Source organism: Chiloscyllium plagiosum, unplaced genomic scaffold, assembly GCF_037043375.1.
Source record: "Chiloscyllium plagiosum isolate Xiang-an unplaced genomic scaffold, Cpla_swu_hap1 HiC_scaffold_25, whole genome shotgun sequence".
Classification (NCBI taxonomy): domain Eukaryota; kingdom Metazoa; phylum Chordata; class Chondrichthyes; order Orectolobiformes; family Hemiscylliidae; genus Chiloscyllium; species Chiloscyllium plagiosum.
Genome location: NW_028270163.1, coordinates 47,717,156 through 47,741,131, shown reverse-complemented (window position 1 = coordinate 47,741,131; position 23,976 = coordinate 47,717,156). Strand labels below are relative to the sequence as shown.

Here is a 23,976-nt window from a genome sequence, read left to right as displayed (position 1 = left end):
AATAAACATTGGAAAGATTCAGGAAGAATTTTAAAAGCAAATATAGAACCATGCACTGCTGGGAAATTAGATCAGCAAAGCAATATGCAGTCCAAGTGGTTAAAAATATACTTCAAAGAAATATAGAACAGAAAATAAATACAATCTGACGAGACTGAAAATAAAATAGGCAAAACAGGAAGAGTAGTACAACTAGCAAAACACAAATCCTGGCTACATGTTTCATGAATACAGTGAAATAGAACAGGGACACAAAGAAGTGGGAAGATTTGCAATAGCCAGGGTGGAGAATAGTACACCTTTTAAATAAAGTTTCATCAGAATTCAGAAAGTAAGATCAATCCTGCCCTCAAACTCCACATGTTTCAAACAGAATTTCTAACATTACCAACTCAAAGAGAAGCAAAAGGAACAGGAGATAGTGGAGGAGATTGAAAACTAGGTTTGGCTTAAATAGACATATATAGATTCCCTCAAGTCAAAAATGAATTCAAAGGCACCTGGAGGTAGCAAACCTAACACTGATTTTCACAAAAGGCCAGAGGAATGTAGTCTAGAAAACAAGCAAACACCAAAATGCCTGGTAAGGAAGTAAATTATATTACATTAGTGACAGAGTGGAATATAATGCAGCCACATGAAAAAGCCACAACATGAATTAAGTGGTCTTCTCTGAAGATATTTTATGCAATGGTGAAATAAACTTGATTCTGTTTGGTACAATACTTTACACTGTGAGATGGATCATGTGCAATACTCAGAAGGGGAAATTAACCAGGAAATACCAACTATTATTGATAGAAATGCAGTGATTATAGAATTTGACCTTTGGACTTCTATTCTCAGTCTTTACAAATTCTTCCCTTGGCCAGCATTTAAATATATCTAACTTTAGTGACTATGACATTGTGTTGGAAGATAAAATGTACAATTATAGTATACAAAAGAAATTCCTAAAGAGTTATTAAACTGCTCCTGATCTGAGAAATAACTGTACATTAAATTCAGTACATGGAATGCAACATCAACAACAACTTATATTTTAAATATGCTTCTATTAATATCCAATACTTAGATTGCCTGTGATGTGTGTAGGTAATGCTGTGAAAGGAGTTTTTAATATTATGAGTATCACTTCTTGCCTGTTACTGATTTAGCCAACTTGCATTCCACATGGTAGGTTCTATTTTATATTGAGTTCAATTACTTATTTTAATTTCAGAAGTCACACACCACCAGGTTTTTGTCCAACTGGTTTATGTGAAATCACAAACCTTCGACGTGCTGCTCCTTTCTCAGGTGAAGTGAAGAAAAGCACACAGTCACAGAATTTATAGGCAGAGTGACCAAAAGATCATACAAATGGTGCGAGTAGGCTGAATTATAAGTCTCTGCAGGTGATCAAAAGTGTCAGTATGAGTAAAGTACCAACAGCTGAATAGTAAGTGAAGGGATAACCTATAACCTGATTAATTGAGGCAGAGAGATAATTACAAAAAATTAAAATAAGGGTTGCTGGAGACAAATCAAATGGCTGGAATAACATGATAGGTATAAGAGTCAGACTTGATGGGTTGAATTGCCTGCTTCCACACTAGGGATTCAACGATTCAATATCACCTGTTGAGTGACCTGACTGATATCTCCTACTGACTTCAACTTCTAATGAAGAAGATGTGTTCAGCTTCTCTGGTGAACGCTAGCAAACATAGTCTCTTCCTCAGTCTAGGTAACAGCAGCTTTGCTAGACATTGACTTGTATTGGCTGTGTTTGTTACAGCACTTACATCGGCTTTGATCCTTCATCATACCTGCTGGTTCTGATGCCCAAGGTCCGAAGTTGCTTAGCTTCATGCAGTTTTGGAAGAGTCTTGCAAAAAACATTGCACTTACTTTTCAAGATAATATTATTTAATTTATCTCATGCTTTGCCCTATTCCCCTACCCCAACCCTAACTCCTGCCCTCTCATTCTGCTCTCTCCTCTCCTCTCCTCCTTAGCATGAAGTAAATATTTAAAGGTAAAGTTATTTTGAGTTAAGGTGAAATGTGTCGTAAAGCTAAATAAACTAGTTTTGCTTTGGCTCTGACTGATTGGTAGTAATTTAAGTACTTTAACCAAATGTATTAATTCATCCTTTTTATGTAGCTTGCAACATAATCTAATGCTTTCTGCTGCATTACACATGGTGGGTGACTTTAGGTGCCTACTTACTGCAGTCTATTCTGGGACCAGATTTCAGTGTTAATCTTACTGGCCACTTATCACATTCTCAAGTTGAACATACCTTTCAATATTAGCTTATGGTTGCTGCTTCCTGAAATCTCAAGATACGTTAACATTTTTCCGAATATATTCTCTGGACCTTATGTCAGCCTGAAATGAGAAGAAGAAAAATAATTACACCGGAATTACCGTGACCAGTTCACTGACATATTTATGATAGTCATGATTTCTGTGGCAATCACGTAAAATGGAGGTGTGTGAGGATTAGAATACAGCCAGGGGGCAGCAGTCAAGTGAGATGTTCTTTGCCCAGTCTACCAACATGATTGGATATCTCACAATTGCCTTTTGTGCCCCTTTTACTAAAATGCCCTATATTAAACAATCTGGACACGGCAGCTAATGAAAGATATGACACAGAGGCACAAAGGAGACAGTTTGCCGAGTCTGACTTGCAAATCATCGTGGGTGAAACACAATCTGGGAGAGACTGGATAGTCACGACAGAAAACCCACCAAAAAAGACTATCAGGTCAGTTGCACTGACAATGACTACAGCTCTCTCTGACTGTGAGAGGATTTCTGCAGCAAAGTTCAATACTTGACCAGGGTCGGAAACATTAAAAATATTAATAATACCCTGCACCAGAATCTTTGAGCCATTGAAACTCAGGAGCCAAATCCTCCCGGAGACAGTGAGGACGGCAGAAGCTGGAGATCAGAGTCAAAAAGTGTGGCACTGGAAAACTGGTCACGTAGCAGCTGAGTAGTAGGAGAGTCGATGTATCGAGCATAAGCTCTTCATCAGGAATGACAAGAGCCAATGATAATCCTTATGAAGAACTTAAGCTCGAAATGATGACTCTCCTGCTCCTCAGATGCTGCCTGACTGGCTGTGCTTTTCCACTGCCACACTTTTTGAGCCAAATCTTCCCATTGCCGTTTGACTGTAATTAAATTTCCAGTCTTGAAAACGGGTGATGGGACTTTAAGCTCATTAGACATGGAAAACTACACAGTCCATGACCTGATTTTAACATTATAAATTAAATTTCAACTTTAAAACTTATAAATAGGAAAGGCTTGCTAGTCACTGGTATAATAAGGTATAATACAGCTAGTGCATGTTGCCTATGATATATTACATGTGAGCTCATGTGAGCTCCCAAATACGCTTATCATGACAGAACTATAAAGTGATGCCTGAAGACTTAGAGTCATAGATTCATAGAGATGTACAGCACGGAAACAGACCTTTCAGTCCAACTGGTCAATGCCGATTAGGTATCCTAATCTAATCTAGTTCTATTTGCTAGCATTTGGCCCATAACCCTCTAAACTCTTCCTATTCATATCCCTATCCAGATGCCTTTTAAGTGTTGTAATTGTAACAGCCTCCACTACTTCCTCTGGCAGCTCATTCCATACACACACCACCCTCTGTGTGAAAACATTGCCCCTTAGGTCCATTTTAAATTTTTCCCCTCTCAGCCTAAACCTATGCCCTCTAGTTCTGGAGTCCCCCACCCCAGGGAAAATACATTGTCTATTTATCCTATCCATGCCCCTCATGATTTTATAAACCTCTCTAAGGTCACCCGTCAGCCTCCAATGCTCCAAGGAACACAGCCCCAGCCTATTCAACGTCTCCCTGTAGCTCAAATCCTCCAACCCTGGCAACATCCTTGTAAATCATTTCTGAACCCTTTCAAATTTCACAACACCCTTCTCATAAGAAGGAGATCAGAATTGCACGCAATATTCCAAAACTGGCCTAACCAATGTCCTGTACAGCCACAGCATGACCTCCCAACTCCTATACTCACCGCTCTGACCAATAAAGGAAAGCATACCAAACGCCTTCTTCACTATCCTATCTACCCGCAACTCCACTTTAAAGGAAATATGAACCTGTACTCCAAGGTCTCTTTGTTCAGCAACACTCCCTAGGACCTTACCATTAAGGTTATAAAGTCCTGCTCTGATTTGCTTTTCCCAGAGCAGCAGCAAAGGCAACATCAAACACAAGAGCCACAAATACAAGACCTGCCATAACAGAGTTAAAAGTGCTTCTAAACAGAATATCTTGGTTTCCATATTCTTTGTTAAAAGTAGAAAAGGGTAAGACTCAAAAACACCAGATTTCATGTTGTATTTTATACAAGACAAAATTCAACGTAAGATCCGGTCACAGCAGAAAAATAATTTGATTAAATAACTGGTACACAGCATTCAAATGAAATGTAATCTTCTTACTTTAGCTACAAAAATTCACTTTAATTAGTCTGAGTCCCACTGACATGTCAAATTGACTGAATTAATTGACTTACAAGCTTTGAAAACACAGCTAATGACTATTTTGACAATGCAAGTTTGATTTGGAAGCAGCCAATCCATGCCTTTGCTAATTTTAGTGATAAAGTAGAAGTAAGTATAATGGGATGGGGAAAATGATATAGTAGGAAGCTTGATTAAGCTACTTGGCTGTTGGATCCCTTTAAGTTCAAATAAAGATCATGTTAAAAAGTGAAATAAAAACATTTGCTTGCAGAAACCACTACCGATAAAGCTATTCTGTCGGGTGAACTTGTATACCATTTCACCGATCTGTCATCAAAAGGCTAGTCCAATTTAGCTCTTCTGCTAGTCACTTTAGTTAACACTATTATCATAGCAATAACTGAAGTGAATAATACATGATTTATATTGAGGCTCAAGATCACCAGACAAGTCAGGCCTATCGTGACTGTAAAATTCACCACCAGTTGTGACAAATATTCCTTTCAACTCCCTTCAATTAATGTCAGGTCCAATGGGGATGTCTCTGACTTATCCAGATGCCTGCCTTTTTGTCAGCTGATGATTTCTTGTCTTCTCCATCAAAGAACCGCTGATTTCAAACTAAAATGGAAGTGAATCAATGCTATTGAATTTTGAAGTGGTTGTTCTGTATCTGTCCAATATATGCTTCTAAAAATGTTTATCTCTTGTCCTTTATGAACATTTCTAGTTTGATGTACATGTGGCATACTACCATGTGTTTTCATGGTTCAAGGAACAACATTGGTGAATGACTTCATTATCATTTAGTTGACTTTGCACATCAGCCAGAGAAGTCCTACAACATGTACATGATGCATCTTAGCAGTGCCAGGAATATCCTTTGCAGGCTCATTGCTTTGTGAAGAAGTACCTCATGTCACTTGTGTTCAGGGCTATGTCACGACAAAGAACTGCCACTGACGTCAGTGTAAGCTAGCTGTCTCTGTGCTACATCTTACATGATAATGCTGGAGGGCACTGACTCATCATTGCCAGTGACTTGGGTTAATGCAGAATAGTGAATATCTATGACATCCTAGGCACCCTTGAACATGGTTGTACGTAATGCTCTATGCTGAAGTAGGCTACAACTTCATCTTCAAGTCTGAACTACAAAGCATGAGGCAATATGACAGCTGTTCCTATTATGTCCCTATTTTGACAGTCAGTAAAATGCGAAATACAGTGTTTATAAAGCAGACCATAGAGATTATTGATTAAATTTAAAAGAATACATATCAATCCATTTGCTTGTTAGCAGAATGAAATGGTCGATCTTAAGTGCATATATGAAAAAAGACTTCCATCAAATTGTGAAATGTTTTTCTTCAACAAAACATTGGCAACATATAACAGTTTCAATAAAAAAGTCATTTTTGTATCGGTTCCAGTTTGACTGCAAACTTTCTAAAATGCTACAAAAAGTGACACCATGCCACATAGGAAAGCTGTGAGCGGCAGCAGTATTTAATAATTGATTACTGTGGCTTTTCAAGTTTGACAGGTGTGATAGAGATTGTGCTGAGCAATGGAACTTTTCCTTAATACACTTCTATGTTGCTGTCCATGGTCCAATGCAGAGGATTTACAGCAGACATATTATGGCCAAACTGTGATGGCTGTGTGCACCGATTTTAAAACTAGAATGTGAATCTTATATGTGATAAGTTAACTGTTCTGCTTTAAATTATGGTTATTTCATAACGTGTTGCAGTACAATCTTTAAGGTCCATTGACAAATCATAATGTATAAGCTATCTTACTCTTGAATAGCAATAATTAGAAACTGACAATGGGTGGAATTTCCTGTTTTTCTGCAGTCCGAATACATCTACTTGCTGTGCATGAAAATCCAAGTGTAGGGGTTCAAGAAAATTCAGGTACAGCTATACTATATAGGGAAATACACTGTGCCAAACTTAGTCATTTTTATGTAATTGTCTAGTGATCCCTGTATATTTTGGCTTGTTGATAATCACTCTACCCTCCCAGGGTAACTAGATGTCTGTACATGTGCATTTCCTGCTATTATGCTGGTTCAAAAATGTAAAATTAAGCCCAGAATTTTATACAAAACCATAGAATCATAGAAATGATACAGCTCAGAATGGGGTCATTTGGCCTATCTTGTCTATGTTGACCCAAAGTTGCCCAGATGCCCTTTTCAATCTCACCTTTCTGCACATGGCCCATTGTCCTGCAGCTTACAACACATAAGGTGTAGATCCAGATAGGTTTTAAAAGAGCTTAGGATCTCTGCCTGCACCAACTCAAGCAATGAATTCCAGACACTCAGCATCCTCTGTATAAAAACGTGTTTCCTCACATCACCTCTAATCCTTCTGCCACTTAGCTTTAATTTATGATCCCTGGTTTTTGAACTCTGACAAGGGAAAAAAGTTCCCCCACCTACTCTATCGCTCCCCCTCACATTTTGTATGTGTCAACCACGTCACCCTTCAGCCTTCTCTGTTCCAAGAAAAGCAACCTCAGTCTCTCCAATCTCCCCTTGTAGCTACAATTCTCTAACTCTGGCTACATTGCAGTAAATCTTATTTACAACTCTCCAGAGCAATTATGTTCTTCCTGTAATGTGGTGATCCAAACTGCACACAATAATCCAGTTGTGGCCTCACCAGTATCTTATGCTGTTTATTTTGTTTGGTAATTCGAAGGAAATTCATCCTTATTGAATCTTGCTCTGTACCTTCTGTTAGTTCCTTTGAATCCATTTTTAGAATATCAATATAAGACACATTAAAACTTAAAATACTTCAAACATTGCATGTTGTTAAAAATGCTGTGTATCTCAATCCTAAAATAAATCATAGAGAATAGGTGCAGGTGTAGGCTATTCGGCCCTTCAAGCCTTTCACCACCTTTCAATATGATCATGCAATTTTAGTATCCCACTCTCGCTTTCTCTCCATACTTCTTCAAAAGCACTTTTGATCCCTCTATTTTTGCACACTAACCCCTTTTTTATTCTCCCTTCCTTCTTCAGTGTTTTTGAATATGATGCGTCCTATAATTCCATGTTTGAACCTCCTCAATTAGTTTTCTGAAACTGAAAGCTGCAGGTAACATCGTCTATCTGTCCCCAGACTATCTCCTCTTAAATTTTATGAATAAACCCAACCTTACAACCCTTGGGATGGCACGGTGACTCAGTGGTTAGCACTGCTGCCTCATAGCACCAGGGACCAGGTTCAATTCCAGCCTTGGGTGACTGTGTTTTCAATGTAGTAATCTGGGACAAAATCAATTGTCACATTGAAAAATTTGGAATGGTGAATGAAAGCTAGCACAGATTTGTTAAAATAGGGAGTTGTTTGATGAAGTAATGGAATGGGGTGGAATTGGTGTATACAAACTTTCTAAGGGCTTTTGGTAAAGTACCACAAAACATAGCACCTTAAATGGAGGGAGACATCCCAAGGCATTTTACAGAAGCATATATGTACAAAACAAAATGCAGAAGGGGATGCTCTTGCTAATGACCCTTCTCATGTCTGTCTGAAAAGGAAGATCTCTTACTCTTAAAATTTATCCTCCAGTTTTAGTCTCCCCCACAAGAGGATACATCCTCCCAGTATCCACCCTGTTAAGTCCTCTCAGGCTATTTCACGTTTCAATCAGATCACCTCTTATTCTTCAGACCTCCATTATTTCCACATTATACTCCATCTGCCAATCTTCTGCTTACTCATTTAACTCCTTGCAGATGCATTATCTCCTTTTGACAATTTAGTGGTTTTGATAAAACAATCTAGGCCTTACATAATCCCATAATAATTGTTCAAGTATTCTTCCATAACCCCCTTAAAGGGGAGCAATAGCTAGCTTTGCCTTCATACCTTGATTTAAACACTAGTCATAGTCCCACACTTTTCCTCTTCAAATTGAAAATTAACTTCCATCACGTATTGCTGTCACCTAAAGGCTCCTTTAAAAAATAACCAATTTCCAAAAATCAAATAATATTATATCCAGTGTGGGAGAACACAGCAGTCACTAACGAGTTCCTTCTAACAACTCCATCTGTGGAATGGCAAGCTTTGAACTACCACAGTGAAAATGGACCTTGTTAAACAAGTTCATGACAAGACACAACCCCAGTGCAGCCAACTTTCACCACTATGGCCTCAATACAAACATGTTATGTACTTGTTGATAGTCATAAGCAATGCTGCGCTTACTGTGGATAGTCTCCTCTACATACTGGTTGGTGCACTAATCACCTGGAAAATGAGCAGGCTATCACTTTATTTTGGGAATTTGCATTTGCTGAATTAGTTAATAATTATTTAGCAGTATATAAATTGAGTATAGCAGAAACAAAGACTCATTTTGTTAAAGGTTTCTGTCTTGCACTCATCAGGACAATGCACAAGAATTAGAGTGCAAGCATTAACAAAATGTGCACTTTTCCAGCAATACCTAAATGAACAGATCAATAAATTGGTTGTTAATTGCTTTGGATATTATGAAAAATTCTGCACAAAGGCAATTTTTTTTCTTTTGGCACATCATCATTTTTAAGGTCTCTCACTGTACTGTTGTAATTGCCATTCTTTGATTCCAGTCGACCTGGGTCAGCTCTCATACAAACTTTATACTCCATTTGAGTAGTTAAATTTTGATTTTTCTCTGCGTTTTTCTAATGATACTGTGATCACTGTTTTCTAAGTATCCTCCAAGCATAAAACATGCTCAACTTTATTTTAGAGAAATAGACTCAGTATTGCTACATTCCCTGTTAGGTTGGAAGCATAACTGATTCACAAAGTTATATTGTACTTACACACTCCACACTCTCCAAATCTTTACCCTGCTCTTTCCCCGGTCACTCTGAGGACAAATGAGAACAAATGCCTCTATTATCACTGCTCTACTTGCACTTTTCTGTAATTTCCTTGCAAATGTTCTCTATTTCCTTCCCATTATTTGGTGGCCTATAGAAGCAGGCCAATTATATATATTCATCAGCTTATTCGCCTAGACCTTCCAATCCCATTAGAATTTGCTGCTTCTTAGGGTCACAATAATACTGAAGGCTTATGGAACCAGAGATTTTCTATACCTAAGAAATGGTTCTGAGGAGACCTTAGCGACGTTCCCCACTGTCAGCAGTTGTCATGTAAAATTGGGCAGCTTTCTCGTTTATTACCCCGGTTTTTACACTGGATCACACCCCTCTATTGTCTGCTCTATTGTTCCTTAAATGTAACCAAAGATTTTCAGTTTTTGAATCGTCAAGTATATCAACCTTTTACATTGCTATAGCGCTGTAATAAATCTTTTATGAATAATATCATCACCCTCTTTTATCTTCTTCCCTTTTGCAAACACATGGCATCCAGAAATATTAAGTGCCCATTCCTTCACTTGTTTGAGTGAGGTCTTTGTTATTGCACAATCCCATGCGGCTACTTTTGCCAAGAGCTAAATAACCTTATTATCATTGTTTTTGTACTTATATACTTCAAGCCCCTCTGAATCTACCTTGCATTTTCTGTCTCTGATCCCTTCTATTTCTGAACTGTTGTATAATCAATGTTGATTATTCTCTGTACACCTATCACCTTTCAAAGGCTTCATCCTGCCACCTGCCACATTAGTTTAAACCTTTCCCTGACTTGCTGTGATTCCATCATTACTTTTTGGTTCATTTTGTGATTTCCCTTTCACTTTTCAGCATTGATGCCTTACCTGATTGCAGCCAGATTTCTCAACATTAGTCATAAGCACTCATTGTAAGGACCAGGGCTAATCTCAGGCATTGCAAACTTCTACTGTTGGTTTATTTTCCTGCTCAACCCAGTCCAATAACTCTTCACAAGTACAATGACTATAGCTGTATGCAATATTTCAAGAGCTTCATGCTGTCAGCATTCCTTCCTGGATTACTAGCCTGTATATTTATTTCTTCATGTTAATGTTTTATTTGCTGTGGGCAGTTACTGTCACAAAATGATGTTTCTGACATTGAGTCAATTAGTCAGTTAAGTCCTGTTGCTGCTGAATTTTATTTAACGAAATACTTTTCACTGTAAAACAGAATCACTATTGTCAGCTGTGCACGCATCACCTCATGTCTCTCAATGTTGTCTTTACTTCATCATTCATCTATTCAATTGTCAATAGGTCTCTTTCATGTTATTTATTTCCTTAGAATATCTTGAGATCCTGTACAATTCTGTGTTATCTATAAACTTTGATATTCTTACAGGACTTTCTTTTACGATAATGAACAATTGATGTGATCCCTGAGTTTAGAATCCAATTAAAATTCCTACCTGGTCATAGTTGTATTATATATAACTTAGCCAATTAATAATCCAACTTACAATGTTACCACCATTGTGAACAGCTTTCGCTTCAACCAAGATACTCTAGTGAGGGAATTATATGGAGTTTCTGAAATTATTTATAATATTCACTATCCATTCTTTCCTCATTGACTGTGTTTACATTAATCAAGAAAGCTAGTTGCTAAGACTGAACAGATTTCATACAGCTAATTTGGTTTGAATTTAAAAGGTTCGGTTTTCGTTTGACATATTGTGCAAATGTACTGTATTGTGAAATTGGTGATAAAATCATTGCTGGCATGTTATACAACAGGGAAAAGCATACAAATAGGAAAACTGTATTAAATCACAAATGAAAAACAATTCTGCAATGCAAAATGAGTTTGAAAGGTGAGTATCTTTCCATAAGTGAAAATTATTTTTGTGGTTTACATTGAAAAGCAAAATCTATTCAGATGAGAAATTTGCAGGTTCATATTATTTTCCAAACATATGAATTAGGACCAGGAGTAAACCACTTGAGCCTGTTCCACAATAAGAGCACAGTGACCTGATTACTAATAATCCCACTTACCAGAGATAACCTTTCATTTCCTTGATCATCAAGGATTTATCAACCCCTGTATGAAAATATTCAAAGACTCTGCTTTAACTGCCTTTCTTGAGGACACAAGTTCCAAAGATTCATGATCCTCTGGGAGAAAACACATCTCATCTGTCTTAAATGGGCCATGATTTATTTTGACTTTGATTAAAAAAAGGAAACCCCTTTGAAATAAAATATTCAGAATTTCCAGTGGTTTGATTCTCTATCAATAATCTGGGAAGAACTTTTTTGACTGTGCTGAATCAGCTCTCCCATCATAATTGGCTTTAGGGGAACACACTCCACCTGTATCACTGCCACAGACTGAACACCCACCTCCTTTCGTGATGTGCCTTTCCTGAGGATTCCTTAAGCAGTCCTACTACTGCAACATGTTTCCCGTTCAACTTCCAACAATTACGTTTAGCATGCCTGAGCTTATCACAATGGGAGCATAGTATGTTCTTTGTATCACCATTAGGTTTTAGCCTTTTTCCTTTAGAATTTTGGCATCCCTGTGTTTGCTCCCTAAAACTAAGACCTTTTCCAACCAAAGATGTTTTATTCCTCCTGTTTCCTTCTTGATTTCCAAGTGACCATTTTGTCACATGTAACCATCTATTTGAGATATCTCAGGTACCTGCCAGGCCGCTTCTTTTCAGATTTTTCTTGCACTTTTCTTGCAAATACTACAAATGCCTTAGTAGGTTTCTTTCTTGCAGGCCTAAATTTTAATTGATGAACATCAGGAACAAATTCATAAGCATTGAGTATTATTCTTATTGCTGTTGTGACAAACTGGTGTACACAATCATAGCTGTACCTGTCAAGACACCCTGTAACATTAAGGTCCAAACATCTTTGGGTCAGTTCAACTTCCCAGTTGTCTTTTCAAATGGGCTGAAACATCTTTCAACCCCAACATCTGTAAATTTAGGCACTAACCGCAGATGTTTAAATCAAATTCCTGATTGGAATCAAAATCTTCCTCTGAGCTACTATCTCTTGTTCCTTCCTTTACTGTCTGCTTTTGTCTTGGTAAGTCATATGCTACCTGAGTTCTCTCTCCCTTTGGAGATCAAGCATTTTTAATGAAATTTATTTCCATTGGCTCTTTTTTCTGTCTTTCACCTCATTTTCTAATTCAATCTTTCTCGTTCCAGTTCCCTTTCTTTTTCTTTCTCCTTGCTTTTCCCATTGCTTTACCCTTTCTATTTCTTTTTGATTTTTGTTTGCTCTTCTCCACTAATTTTTCTTCGTCTTTTTCTTCTAATTCAAGTATTTTATCTGTCTTTCTTTCTCCTAATTCATATGTCTTTGTCACGTCTAACTGAATCTTAGCTACTGGTGATACAGTCATTTCAGATTTACCTCCTTTTAATTGGAAACATCAGGTAATCACTTTAAAGATTACATCCTTATGAGATCGAACTTTTATTTCTAACTTCAAATTATCTGCTTTCTCCCACAGGGTAGACTTGATTGAAGATTTCAAATTATCCACTATTATATTTTTTATGCCCAGAAAAATCTTATGAAAAATTAAAGCTGTTTTGAAATTCCTGTCTATGCAATATAGGTTACATCTCCCAGCATTAATGCCCAGTACCTCCATGGTATTTGTTCCTTTAAGGATTCACACAGCCCTCTTAAATTCAACAGATTTCTATCTATTAAAAGTTGGTCTTGTTATGATCCTAGCTAACAGTAATACTTGACAAGCCAGATCCTGGCATGAAACCTGCCTTGATAGACCAAAAGTTTGACTTTTAGAATTTAGCTTCTATGGTGATCAGTTGCTAAACACACTCACAAGACGCAGATTTACAAAATAACATCAAAGAAAAGTAAAAAAAAACAAAGCTTTATCTTTAAAGATAATTTAGAAAGATCAAATATTAAAAAGTCAAAAAAAGCAAGCCTTTTGTTCTCAATAACATCCTTTACAGATATTTAACCTCAGTGAAGTAACTCTATCTTCAAGCATTAATTTCTTACCCAACTGCTGAGGTCACAAAGCATTTTCTTGAGGTGACTTTCTGCACTTTTACCACATGATTCGCTCAGTCTCTCCCTAGGATACACAGACGGGTTAACGTCCTGACTTTTTAATGACCTTAGCTTTGAGACTGTTGAACAGGTATCTCCTGGTATAGATCTTTTCTTCTGAACTGAAATTCCTTCAGGCCTCTGGTCACTTGATCGATCGGTCATAAAACTCAACTTAGTAAATACTTTAGCAATTATTTCATCAGGCAGCTTACCTAGTTATTTTGCTCAAATTACATGAATAATTTGGAAAGGCTGTTTTGACCAATGCTAAAGAAAATGGATTTTTAACGCTTAAAACAAAAAGCAAGTCACCTTTATTAACCTCTACTTCAGAACCCAAAGTTTATAATGATAATATATTATGAGAAGATGAGAATGTAAGAAATAGGAAGAGTAGCCATTCATCCACTCCTGTCTATCTCACCATTCAATCAGATCAAGGCTGATTTTCCCCAACCCTCGATTCGCTAATTTACTGCCTTATTAAATACTGTGGCTCTCTGGGGTAGGGAATTCCAGATATTCATCACTATGTAGCAGAAGAAATTCTTTGGCATCTCAATTTTTAATAAGTGTCCCTTACTCTTTAAAGATGTGTTGATAGATCGTGCCCAAGGCAGGGACCTTACATGAAAGGGTACTTGATGTTTCCCAATCCATAAAAAGCTGCTTTAGGATGTTATTTGTACAGTCATAAAATACGATCGTTGCTCAAAAGAGAAATGTGTAGAATTGATTTTCGGGAGAGATAAGTAATAGGAAATGTAAGGTCACTTGTGGGAATAATTTATAGGCCCCCTTTGCAGTAATAGTAGTTATACCAAAGAAAAGGAGTTTGGAAAAATAAATGCAGCATTTAAGAAAGGTACCATAATAATCAAGAACAGTTAAACTTATGTATAGATTGGATGAATCATATTGGTAAAGAGAGCCTGGAAAATGAGTTCACATTGTATTTACTTTTGTGCAGTAATACAAGCAGGAAAAAAGCTATTTTAGATTTGGTAATTCGTGATGAAATAGGATTAGTGAATAACCTCATGTCAAGGGGAACCTTTAGGTGACAAGATAAGAATTTCATATTCAGTTTGAAGGGGGAGAAATGCACTTCTAAGATTATGTTTCACACCTGAATAAATGTAAATACAAATTTTTTTGAGGCAGTAACACACAAGGTAGATGAAGGGAAGATGTAGATGTAGTGTGTCTAGATTTCTGAAAGGCATCGACAAAGTGTTGCATTCAAGATAAGAGAATGTGGTATAGGGAATAACATAGTGACATGGATAAATGATTTGTTAGTTAAAAGTAAGCAGACAGCACAGATAAATGGATCTTTTTTGAGTTGTCAAACTAATAAAGTGTCACAGAGATGAGTACCGGGACTCAACTATCTATATTAATCACTTCATGAAGGGGTTGAATATGTGATAGCTAACTTTGTTGATGACATGATGGTGAGCAGGAAAATAAGTTATCAAGAGGAGCTAGAAAGTTTGCAAAGAGATATTGACAGATCAAGTGATTGAGCAAAAATGTAGCAGATGGAGTGCAATGCAGAAAAATGTAAACATATCCACTTTGTCAGGAAGAATGGAAAGGTAGTTTACTGGTTAGAAGGAGAAGTCATTGCACAACTTGGTGGCTCAGAGCAATCTGGAATTCCTTGCACATCAATTACAAAATGTTAGTATCCATGTTCAGCAAGGGTTTAAGAAGGCAAATGGAATATTGGTATTTATAGTAAAGGGAATCAAACGTAAAAAGAGGAACATTTTACAGTCCCATTCTCCTACGAAACCATTTATAAGAAAATTGTGTAATGGCAGCACTATTTAAACTAATGGGGCCATAATCACGTTATAACCAATATACGCTTTACAGAAACAGCATTCCCAATTTGTCAATCGCATTACAGTGAATTCACATTAATGAAATGCGAGTTCCAGCAGAATGACCTGTACTACAAATGTGCATGGCCACATGGGGAGTATAATGTACAATTTGGTCCCCCTATTTAGAAATATAGAAACATAGAAAATAGGTACTGGAGTAGGCTATACGGCCCTTTGAGCCAGCACCACCATTTAATGCAATCATGGCTGATCATGCAATTTCAGTATCCCATTCCCACTGTCTCTCCATACCAATTGATCCCTTTTAGCTGCAAGGGCTACATCCAGCTCTCTCTGGAATATATAAAATTGCATGAGAAGCAGTTGCCAAAAAGGCTCACTCCACTCATTCCTGGCTCATTTTACACTGGGAATTTAAACAAGTTGGGCTAATACCTATTTGCGTTAAGGAAAAAGAGAGCTGATCTTGTTGAAACAAATGAGATCTCCATGGGATTTGATAAGATGAATACCAGGAGTTTATTTCCACTTGTGGGAATAACTAGAACTGGAGACAACTTTTAAGAAGATGGCTCCCTATTCAGACAGAGTTGAGATTAGCATGTGCAACTCTCTTCCCTAGAAAGCAGTGGCAGTAAATCACTGAATTGAGAGATCAATTTTTGATGGACAATTGAGTCAAGGATTGTGGGGAAGTAGATGGGAAAATTGAGCTGTGTGGCAAACCAGGCTAGGATTGTCAAATGGCCAAACCTTGCTCCTTTGCCAAACTTCAAAGCTAATTTTACATCTGAAAATGTACTCATTTGTTCAAAATTTCTAAAAAGAGCTTATTTCCATTATGTCCTATCAGACAGTTAATCTGCACTTTTTAAAAATAATTGCATGAAGTGTTTATAGTATTCTATAAAGTAATTCAAAGCTATTGACAGATATAGGTTCATTATATATTTATTGCTATTATTGTTGAGAGCTCGGGATCTAAAATGGAAGAATGATTTATGGCTTTAATTTGTATTTCTGTTGAGAAGGGAAATATATGATTCTTATTTTCGTTTTAAATTCGAGTGGCAGAGGGGTATGTGGAAATTTGTTTTGTTTACTTGTACTTATATGAGTTGAATTGTTCAGTGCATTAGACAGGAAAGGAATCCGCTCACAGAAAATCAGAACAAACCAGAATATGTCACACAGTGTGCAGATTTATTCTGAGGAAGTTCCTAAAGCAGATGTAGTGTTATTTTAGCAGTCTCCATTATACAGTAGTCAGAACAGCGCTGGAGAGAAGTTCTGAGTTGCTTAGAAGGTTGTTGGTATGTTCAAAAGGGAGACAATCTGACAAGGTTACTGAAGACATGAGGTTCAGAAACACATTAAGAAGTAAGTGAGCCGAGGTAGTAGCTTGGTTTAGGATTTCGGGAAGAGACCAAAACTGTTGAAAATAACAGTGACCTTAATACACAGATCTTTTCTGAAAAGGATACCCATTACAGTCATGCAAGCTGAGTAAGAAGTTTTAGTGTGGGGGCAGGGGTGATCCTTCACTCATGTTTGAGTGTCTGTAAGATACTTGCGGGGGTAAAAGAGTTAAATCTTTTTGATATTTGTAACAAGAGTTCCAAATGGTTCTTGTACAATGTAAAATAGTTCATATTTTTCTTTTGTGTGCAATAAAGTGTTATGTTCTTTTGATAAAAGTTCATCAGCTGCCTCTTTTGAACATGTTCAGTGACTTGTGGTCTATTAAATTAGGTCTCGCTCTGAAATTTGACTTACACAGTATTATCATTAGCTAGAATTACAATGATACTTACAAGGTTTACCCCCCCCCCCAACCCCACTTTCTTTCTTGCAGGTCTTGGCTTTTGCTGGGTTGGAGTGACTGGCACGAGCAACCCTTTGATCTGCTACTCAAATGGCTACCCTTCATTGTGAGACATTAATGGGTCAATTTTAACCACACCCAACCAGGATAACCAGGAACTTAAGTATAGTGGCTCATGTAATCACCTGGATGGATCTTGCAGCCTCACCACATGCTGTGATTTCAACCCACACTTCTAAGCAAAAAGCAGTGACACCTCAGGAAAGAAAAGTGCTTTTTTCTAAACATGCAGATTGATGTTTATTAACCAGAGCTTGAGTGGGGAAGCAGTTATGGCTTTCCAACCATGGTTAGCTGGTGGCAAGAAGAGTTGAGCTAGAAAAAAGGAATGTGGGTTTTAGTTAAGTTTCCCAATAGAACAGGTGGAATAGCAGGTTCCCTTACCTCAAATGTCCCTTCCCCTCCCCCATTTATAAGATGCTCACATTCATCCAAGACATACTTGAGCACTAGAGATCACTCATTCAGGTCTCTAAGAGTGGCTTGCTGCTGACAGGAGGGTACACTTCCCAGCTGGGTTCACATGTGAAATGGACTGGCTCAGTAATGACCGTTTTCCTGATTTCACACTATGCGACTTGGACAGATTACACTCTACCTAGGCCCCCACCATAGAACTTCACCCAACCCTCCCAAAGTTAAAATCACTTCCATATCTTTCTGTATGGCATCATGGAGAGCATTGTGACTGATCCCGATCCTGCCTTATTCAAATACAGGTCTACCTTCCGGAAATGCCATTAAATGCAGATTTCTGACCAGCTTATGTTGAGAAAATTGGGACCTCTCTCGTATCACTACCATCAGTTCAGCAGATAGCAAGTAATTTAACACAGGCCAGGATTTCCATTGGAGACCTTTCCTGCCTGTACAGCTTGTCAGTGCACTTAGCAACAAAGGCACATGAGTAGCCAAATATAATTCTAAACCTTTGGTAATATAGCTGTTGACATTTCAGTTGATAGCATATCTTCAAAGACATGCATGCAGTATGGCACAACATAATAGAGGTCAGACACAGGAATGTCAGTCGGTTTTTGTGCAATCTTAAGGGTTTTATATAGTCAGTTCAAATGTGTGAATCAAACAAGTAGTTCAAAAGATTTCTTATGATTTGCAGCCCAGGGAGAATTCCCCCATTCTCAGAATTATAAGCAGTACTATGAAATGTACAGGGGTAGCAGGAATGAAAGACTGGTAAATGTGAATGCTATCAATACAATAATTCATGGATATTCCTCAGATTCTGAAGCAGTCGATGTTTAAATGCAACCTGAACAATATCCCAGTTTGGGCTGAAAACTGGCAAGCAATAATCTTGTCACTCAAATGCCAAATCATGGATATCTCCAACAAAAAATAATGTGACCATTGTCCCTTGGTATTCAATGGTGCTACCATCACTGAATCCCCAACTATCAACACCCTTGGGGTTTCTGTTGACCAGAAATGGAACTCTAGCTACATACTGTGGCTACAAGAGCAGGTCAGAGGCTAGGAACCCTGTAGTAACTCATATTCTGACTATAAAAAACCTGTCCATTGTCTACAAGGCCCAAGTCAGGAGTGTGATGGAATACTCCCTTGTTTGATTGAGTGCAGCTTGAACAACATTCAAGAAGCTTGACATCATCAAAACAGCCCACTTCATGAGCACCAGCTTGATCATCATGGGGTTACAACCCAATATGTCCCAGATATGCAGACTGTTGAGCTCATAATAGCCTGGTAAAATTGTGGGAAATAGATTCGTTGACATCCCACGTTAAACTGAAGCCAAATCTACACAGACCCCACTTCCGTGGCACAGCATAACAGATTTGGCACTCACTGGGTTAAAGAAATATCATGAGGAACCTCACTGACGTCACAAATACATAGATAGCTAATCCCACAAGGACAGGAGCATCACCATATTTCATGTGTTATTCAGGTGAGGCTGGAAAACATGGAGCTCAAGAAATTACTAAAGTTTCAGGGACAGGTGATATAAATAAAAGCAACTGTAAGCTCCAGGTGGTAGATTTGCTCACGAAGCACAATGTCACACAGATCCCCATATTATTCACTAGAGTCATTAATAAACAAAATAGTCAGTGAAATGTTGCCTCAAGCTAAGCTGATTACAGTGGTTTATGTCACCACCAAACTACAACAGAATGTAAACTGATAGGTTTACGAGGCTACCAGCAAATATCCAAATGTGTCATAGTACAATTACTTGCCAACTCTATATTGGAATTAATTAACTTTTTTAGTGCCTCTCACCTTCCCAGGTCTCTGCAAATTGCAATATTTGTCTCATGAGAAAGTAAGGAATTACTCCAGCTCTTGGTCTGTTATATTTAAAGGTTACACAACAGAATGCATTTGTTTCTGCCTCTCACTTCCTTCTATCTGTACATCTTTTTTAAAAAAGTTATCTTTGCTTGACAGCTCAATTAGATTAAAAATCACAAAGCGAAGTACAGTCGATGTCTTTTAACTACAGCCCTCTCTTGCATCAAGATGCTGATCTACTGATTTACCTTGGGGCAATCTTTGAAAGAGAACATTTTACTTAGCAATGTTCAAAAAGCTTATATTCCTGCACAGCTTCTCACCTCCAAGAAAACTGTTCAAATTTCTTTAGATGGAAAGGCAAAATATTAGCAGAAAATAGGTATGGCAGGAGTCCTGTTTAGATGCTGCTGTGAACACTTTATTAACTGTGATCCACAAAACAAATAATGTATTTATTTATTGTCACTTCACAGTGAATAATGAAGTAAACTAAGGTGAAAAGTTTCAACAGTCGCCACAATCCGGAGCCATTTTGAACAGTTTAAGAATAAAAGGGATAAAAGATATAACTGAAAGAAAATAGTTTTAAGAAAAATAGGATGTAAGATATGACTGAAAGCGCTGAGATGGCTCACCAACACCAGTGCTGCCACCCCTACTCCATCGCTGTCTACGCTGGATCTATCAAAGTAGGAGTCACTATTTTTTAGTCACCATCTCTTCACCGCTGGGCCCACCTCACTGATGCTACCACCATTACTGGGTCCTGTACTGAACCACACTTGCCCTGCAACCAGGAATCCCCGGCTCCATCTCCACCTTGCCAATGCCTGGAGTCCCCTCTCTGGGCCTAATGCAATCAGGAGTCCCTGGCTCCACTGCTAGACCCAGGCCACCGCCGCTGTCTTGCCAGGAAATCTGGTCTGGTCTCCCTCCTCCGAGATGTCGCCTTACCAGCGTCACCCATTACTGGAGAAGCTCTGCTACCACGGCCACCACCGGATCTGAATACTAGGACCCTGTTGCCATCACTGCCTCCAGCTGCCATGAGGAGCCATGTCTGGCACCACCTCTGACTGCCAGGAGAAGCCACCATTCCCCAATCCAGCTGCCATGCCGATTTCATTAACTACCAGACTGCATAAGACTTCAAAGAAAAGAAAAATGAAAGAAAAAAAAAGAGCAGAAGTTAAAAAAAAGAACCAAAAAGCATGCAGGAGCAGATAAACCCCAGCACGAGCCCAGGTGCAGCTCTCTTACTCTACCGCCATCTTGATTTTTGGTTAGCAAATGGGTTAGGTGTTGTGGTTTTGGATAAGAAGGGGGATTTTCCACCTTTCTGGAATGAAGAGATGACCATAATCTAAGTCCACTTCCTTCTGGTCCAGGTGGGAGAATTGCCAAACTGAATGCAATCTACTTCTCCGTAGTACAATGAATCGTACATCTTTTCATATGGTGTTAGATTATGGAAATGTTTTGCTGCCATGGTATCATTTTCAGAAACTATAGTTACCATAATTAAAGTAGCCGATCTGAGGTTTTTAAAGCTGAGAATTCATGTACATATACATTCACACTAAGCCTGTAACATCCAGATGTGTGCCAAAAGATACTGAATCTTATTCAAATGAAACAAACAGTAAGTAGTAACTGCAGGCACGAGGTCACTACATTTAATAACCATTCTCCACATTTAGCCACCATCACCATTCCCTCACAGAACAAATTAATAAATGTTAATCAAAATATTTGATTTTAGTTAATTAGCATTTGCTCCAAGTTGCCTTGCACTGTAAAAATAAACCAACAATAAATTGGTTAATCACAACCTACTCCCTTTCTTTTGATAAATGACGATGTGTACTGATCTAGCTGGGTTAACAATTAGTCCACCTTCGATTCTCTTGCTTAAACCAAAACCTTTTCAAAATAGTTCTGGGCCTAACTTAATTTTTGCTTTCTTTTGGATTAATCTTTTCACAATTTAAGGAAATTGTCCTTTTTTTTTCAGAAATGACCCTGATTCTTGCAAGTGATCACATTTTTTGTTTTTTGGACTATACACTGGAATGGAAATTGGACTGCTCCATAGGTGAAATAATGAAAGTTTGGCAACTTAGCAAAATCAAGTGATGCACAATTTTGGCAGTGCAGTACAATATTGCTTTTCAAAGCAGTGAGAGGCTACTTTGAGACATCACGACATCAAGAGTCTCTGCATTAAGGGAAGACTGCCTGACGAAAGCCCTTGGATTGGTCAACCTGTAATTTGTTACAAATTTGTAGGTGCAGAGAAGCCTGAGACTTTCAGAGCTGGCATATTGAAAATGCCTCTCTCCATTTTTCTCACGTGTAAAAGAGGAGAAAACATAGAAAGCTTAAAAGAAAGAGTTCTAACAAGGAAAAACCTAGATTCACCAAATTGACTAAAGTGAAGAACAACCATCGCTTTACAGGCAACAACATTGTTGTAATCAATACGAACTGTGAGGGATAATTTAGCATCCTTTGCTGAACTTTGGGACAATTTAACACTCCTTGCTAGAATTTTGATCTCCAGAATTTTGGTCCCTGTCTGTATCTTTCTCCACATATAATGCCGGTGTCAATTATTCAGTATGTGTATTTGAGATCTTTAAAGGCTTGTAATTAAAGTAAAACGGTAGATTAGGAATACATTTTCTCTGCCACCTTATGTATATTACAATAAATACAAGTTATTTTCTATTAACAAAAAAGTACTGTCCCTATCTCTGAGCTAAAGGCCTGGGTTCAGGTCCCACCTACTTCCGAAGTGGGTAATGATATCTTTGAACCAGATTGATTACAAAATATCGACACAGTCCTGAGTGTATTCCGAACCTGGAGCACTCCAATCTGATAGACCACCAGGCTGTTTCCATGAATACATATGATTTCTTAAAACTGCTCCTTTGTATTAGAAGATGACAGAGATTGAAACAATTTGAAGTACAACACCTCCAAAACTTGACAAAATTCACACGTGGATTTATTGCTGTGATGAGGTTAGGTTCCTAATCACATGTTCAAAATGAACACGAATTACTTATAGACAGTGACATACAATTCCTGAATTTATGCTTCAGAAAAAGTCACTTTGACAGTTCAACACACGAACAATCAGCTCTGAATCAAAAAGTCAGAAAGCTGAAACCCCATGGGAGCATATTGGCGATATTTGCTTCTCTGACTGATTGAGATTATTCAGCACTTGGCTGTATTAGTAAATGAGGCAATGTATCATTGTGAGAAGCTGCACCCCTAAGATTGGAAAAATAATGGAGTTTTGAGGAATAGTGCAATTTTCTCTGTTGGAATTGTGCCTGTATTGTTAGACTGAAAGTACCCCATGAGTTCTCTAAGGTCTGATCAAACGATTGCAAAGAAGACACATGCACTTCAATATGTAGTAAATTTATTGCTATATGAAGGATGTTGGTAGGCTTGAAAGGGTTCAGAAAGGTTTACAAGGATGTTGCCAGAACTGGAAGGTTTGATTTATAGGGAGAGGCTGAATAGGCTGGGCTTTCTTCCCTGTAGTGCTGGAGGCTGAAATTGGGACCTGTTAGAGGTTTACAAAATCATGAGGGGCATGGATAGGGAAGTAGCCAAGGCGTTTTTTTCTCAGGGTAGGGGATCTAAAACTCGATGGCACAGATTTAAGGTGAGAAGGGAATGATTTAAAAAGGGACCTAAGGGGCAACTTTTTTAAGCTGACGGTGCTGCGTGTGTGAAACGAGCTGCCAGAAGAGGTGGTGGAGGCTGGTATAATCACAACATTTGAAAGGCATCTGGATGGGTATATGAATAGGAACAGTTGAGAGAGATATCCTGGCAGATGGAAATAGATCAGTTTAGGATATCCGGTTGGCACGGATGAGTTGAACTGAAGGGTCAGTGTTGTATAATTCTACGGCTCTATGAATTAGTAATTGTTAGTTTTTACAGTTTATATATACTTTCAAGCTATATAATTTGGTTAAGTAAATGAGATACACAAGTGAGTCTCACACTGCCTTTCAATCCATTTGACAATGGTGTCATTTGGAGCTCTGCCTCAGATTCCATGGTGAACCCAGCCAAATGGTGTAAAATCCAAAGAGTGAGGTGAAGTGCCTGATATTAATACTTTTATGAATCTAAGGTTATGTGCTGAATCCCCATTTTGGCACAACTTCAGTACTTTTATAGCCCTCAAAAACAGGTGAAAACCAAGTCCAGGTGGTCCCATCTAGATCACATGAGTGGACAATTCCCACCAACTCTCAAGGTCAAGCTGTTTCCTTCCAGTCAAAACATGCTGTTTTTGCATTAGGCCTGTTTTTCATGTACTTTTCCAGGTTACTTCAATTGCTCATTGTAATGTCCAAATAACCCTTCAGGGTCTTTTTTGAAGATATTGTTCTTTTAAGCTCAACACCTCAACTA

General features: G+C 38.1%; 1 protein-coding gene across 6 annotated transcripts in view; it reads right to left on the bottom strand.

Annotated features, from left to right (window-relative positions):
* The window catches only part of LOC122562232 (endonuclease V-like), a 128,052-nt gene that overhangs the window by 20,188 nt on the left and 83,888 nt on the right, over positions 1-23,976 (bottom strand). For all 6 annotated transcript variants that reach the window (XR_015761429.1, XR_015761430.1, XR_015761431.1 and 3 more), the window contains exon 8: positions 2,288-2,376. Coding sequence is in view for 3 of the 6 variants with exons in the window: in XM_088000703.1 (XP_087856829.1) it covers positions 2,326-2,376 (51 nt within the window). In the remaining 3 variants the exon portion in view is untranslated. The remainder of the gene's footprint in view (positions 1-2,287; positions 2,377-23,976) is intronic.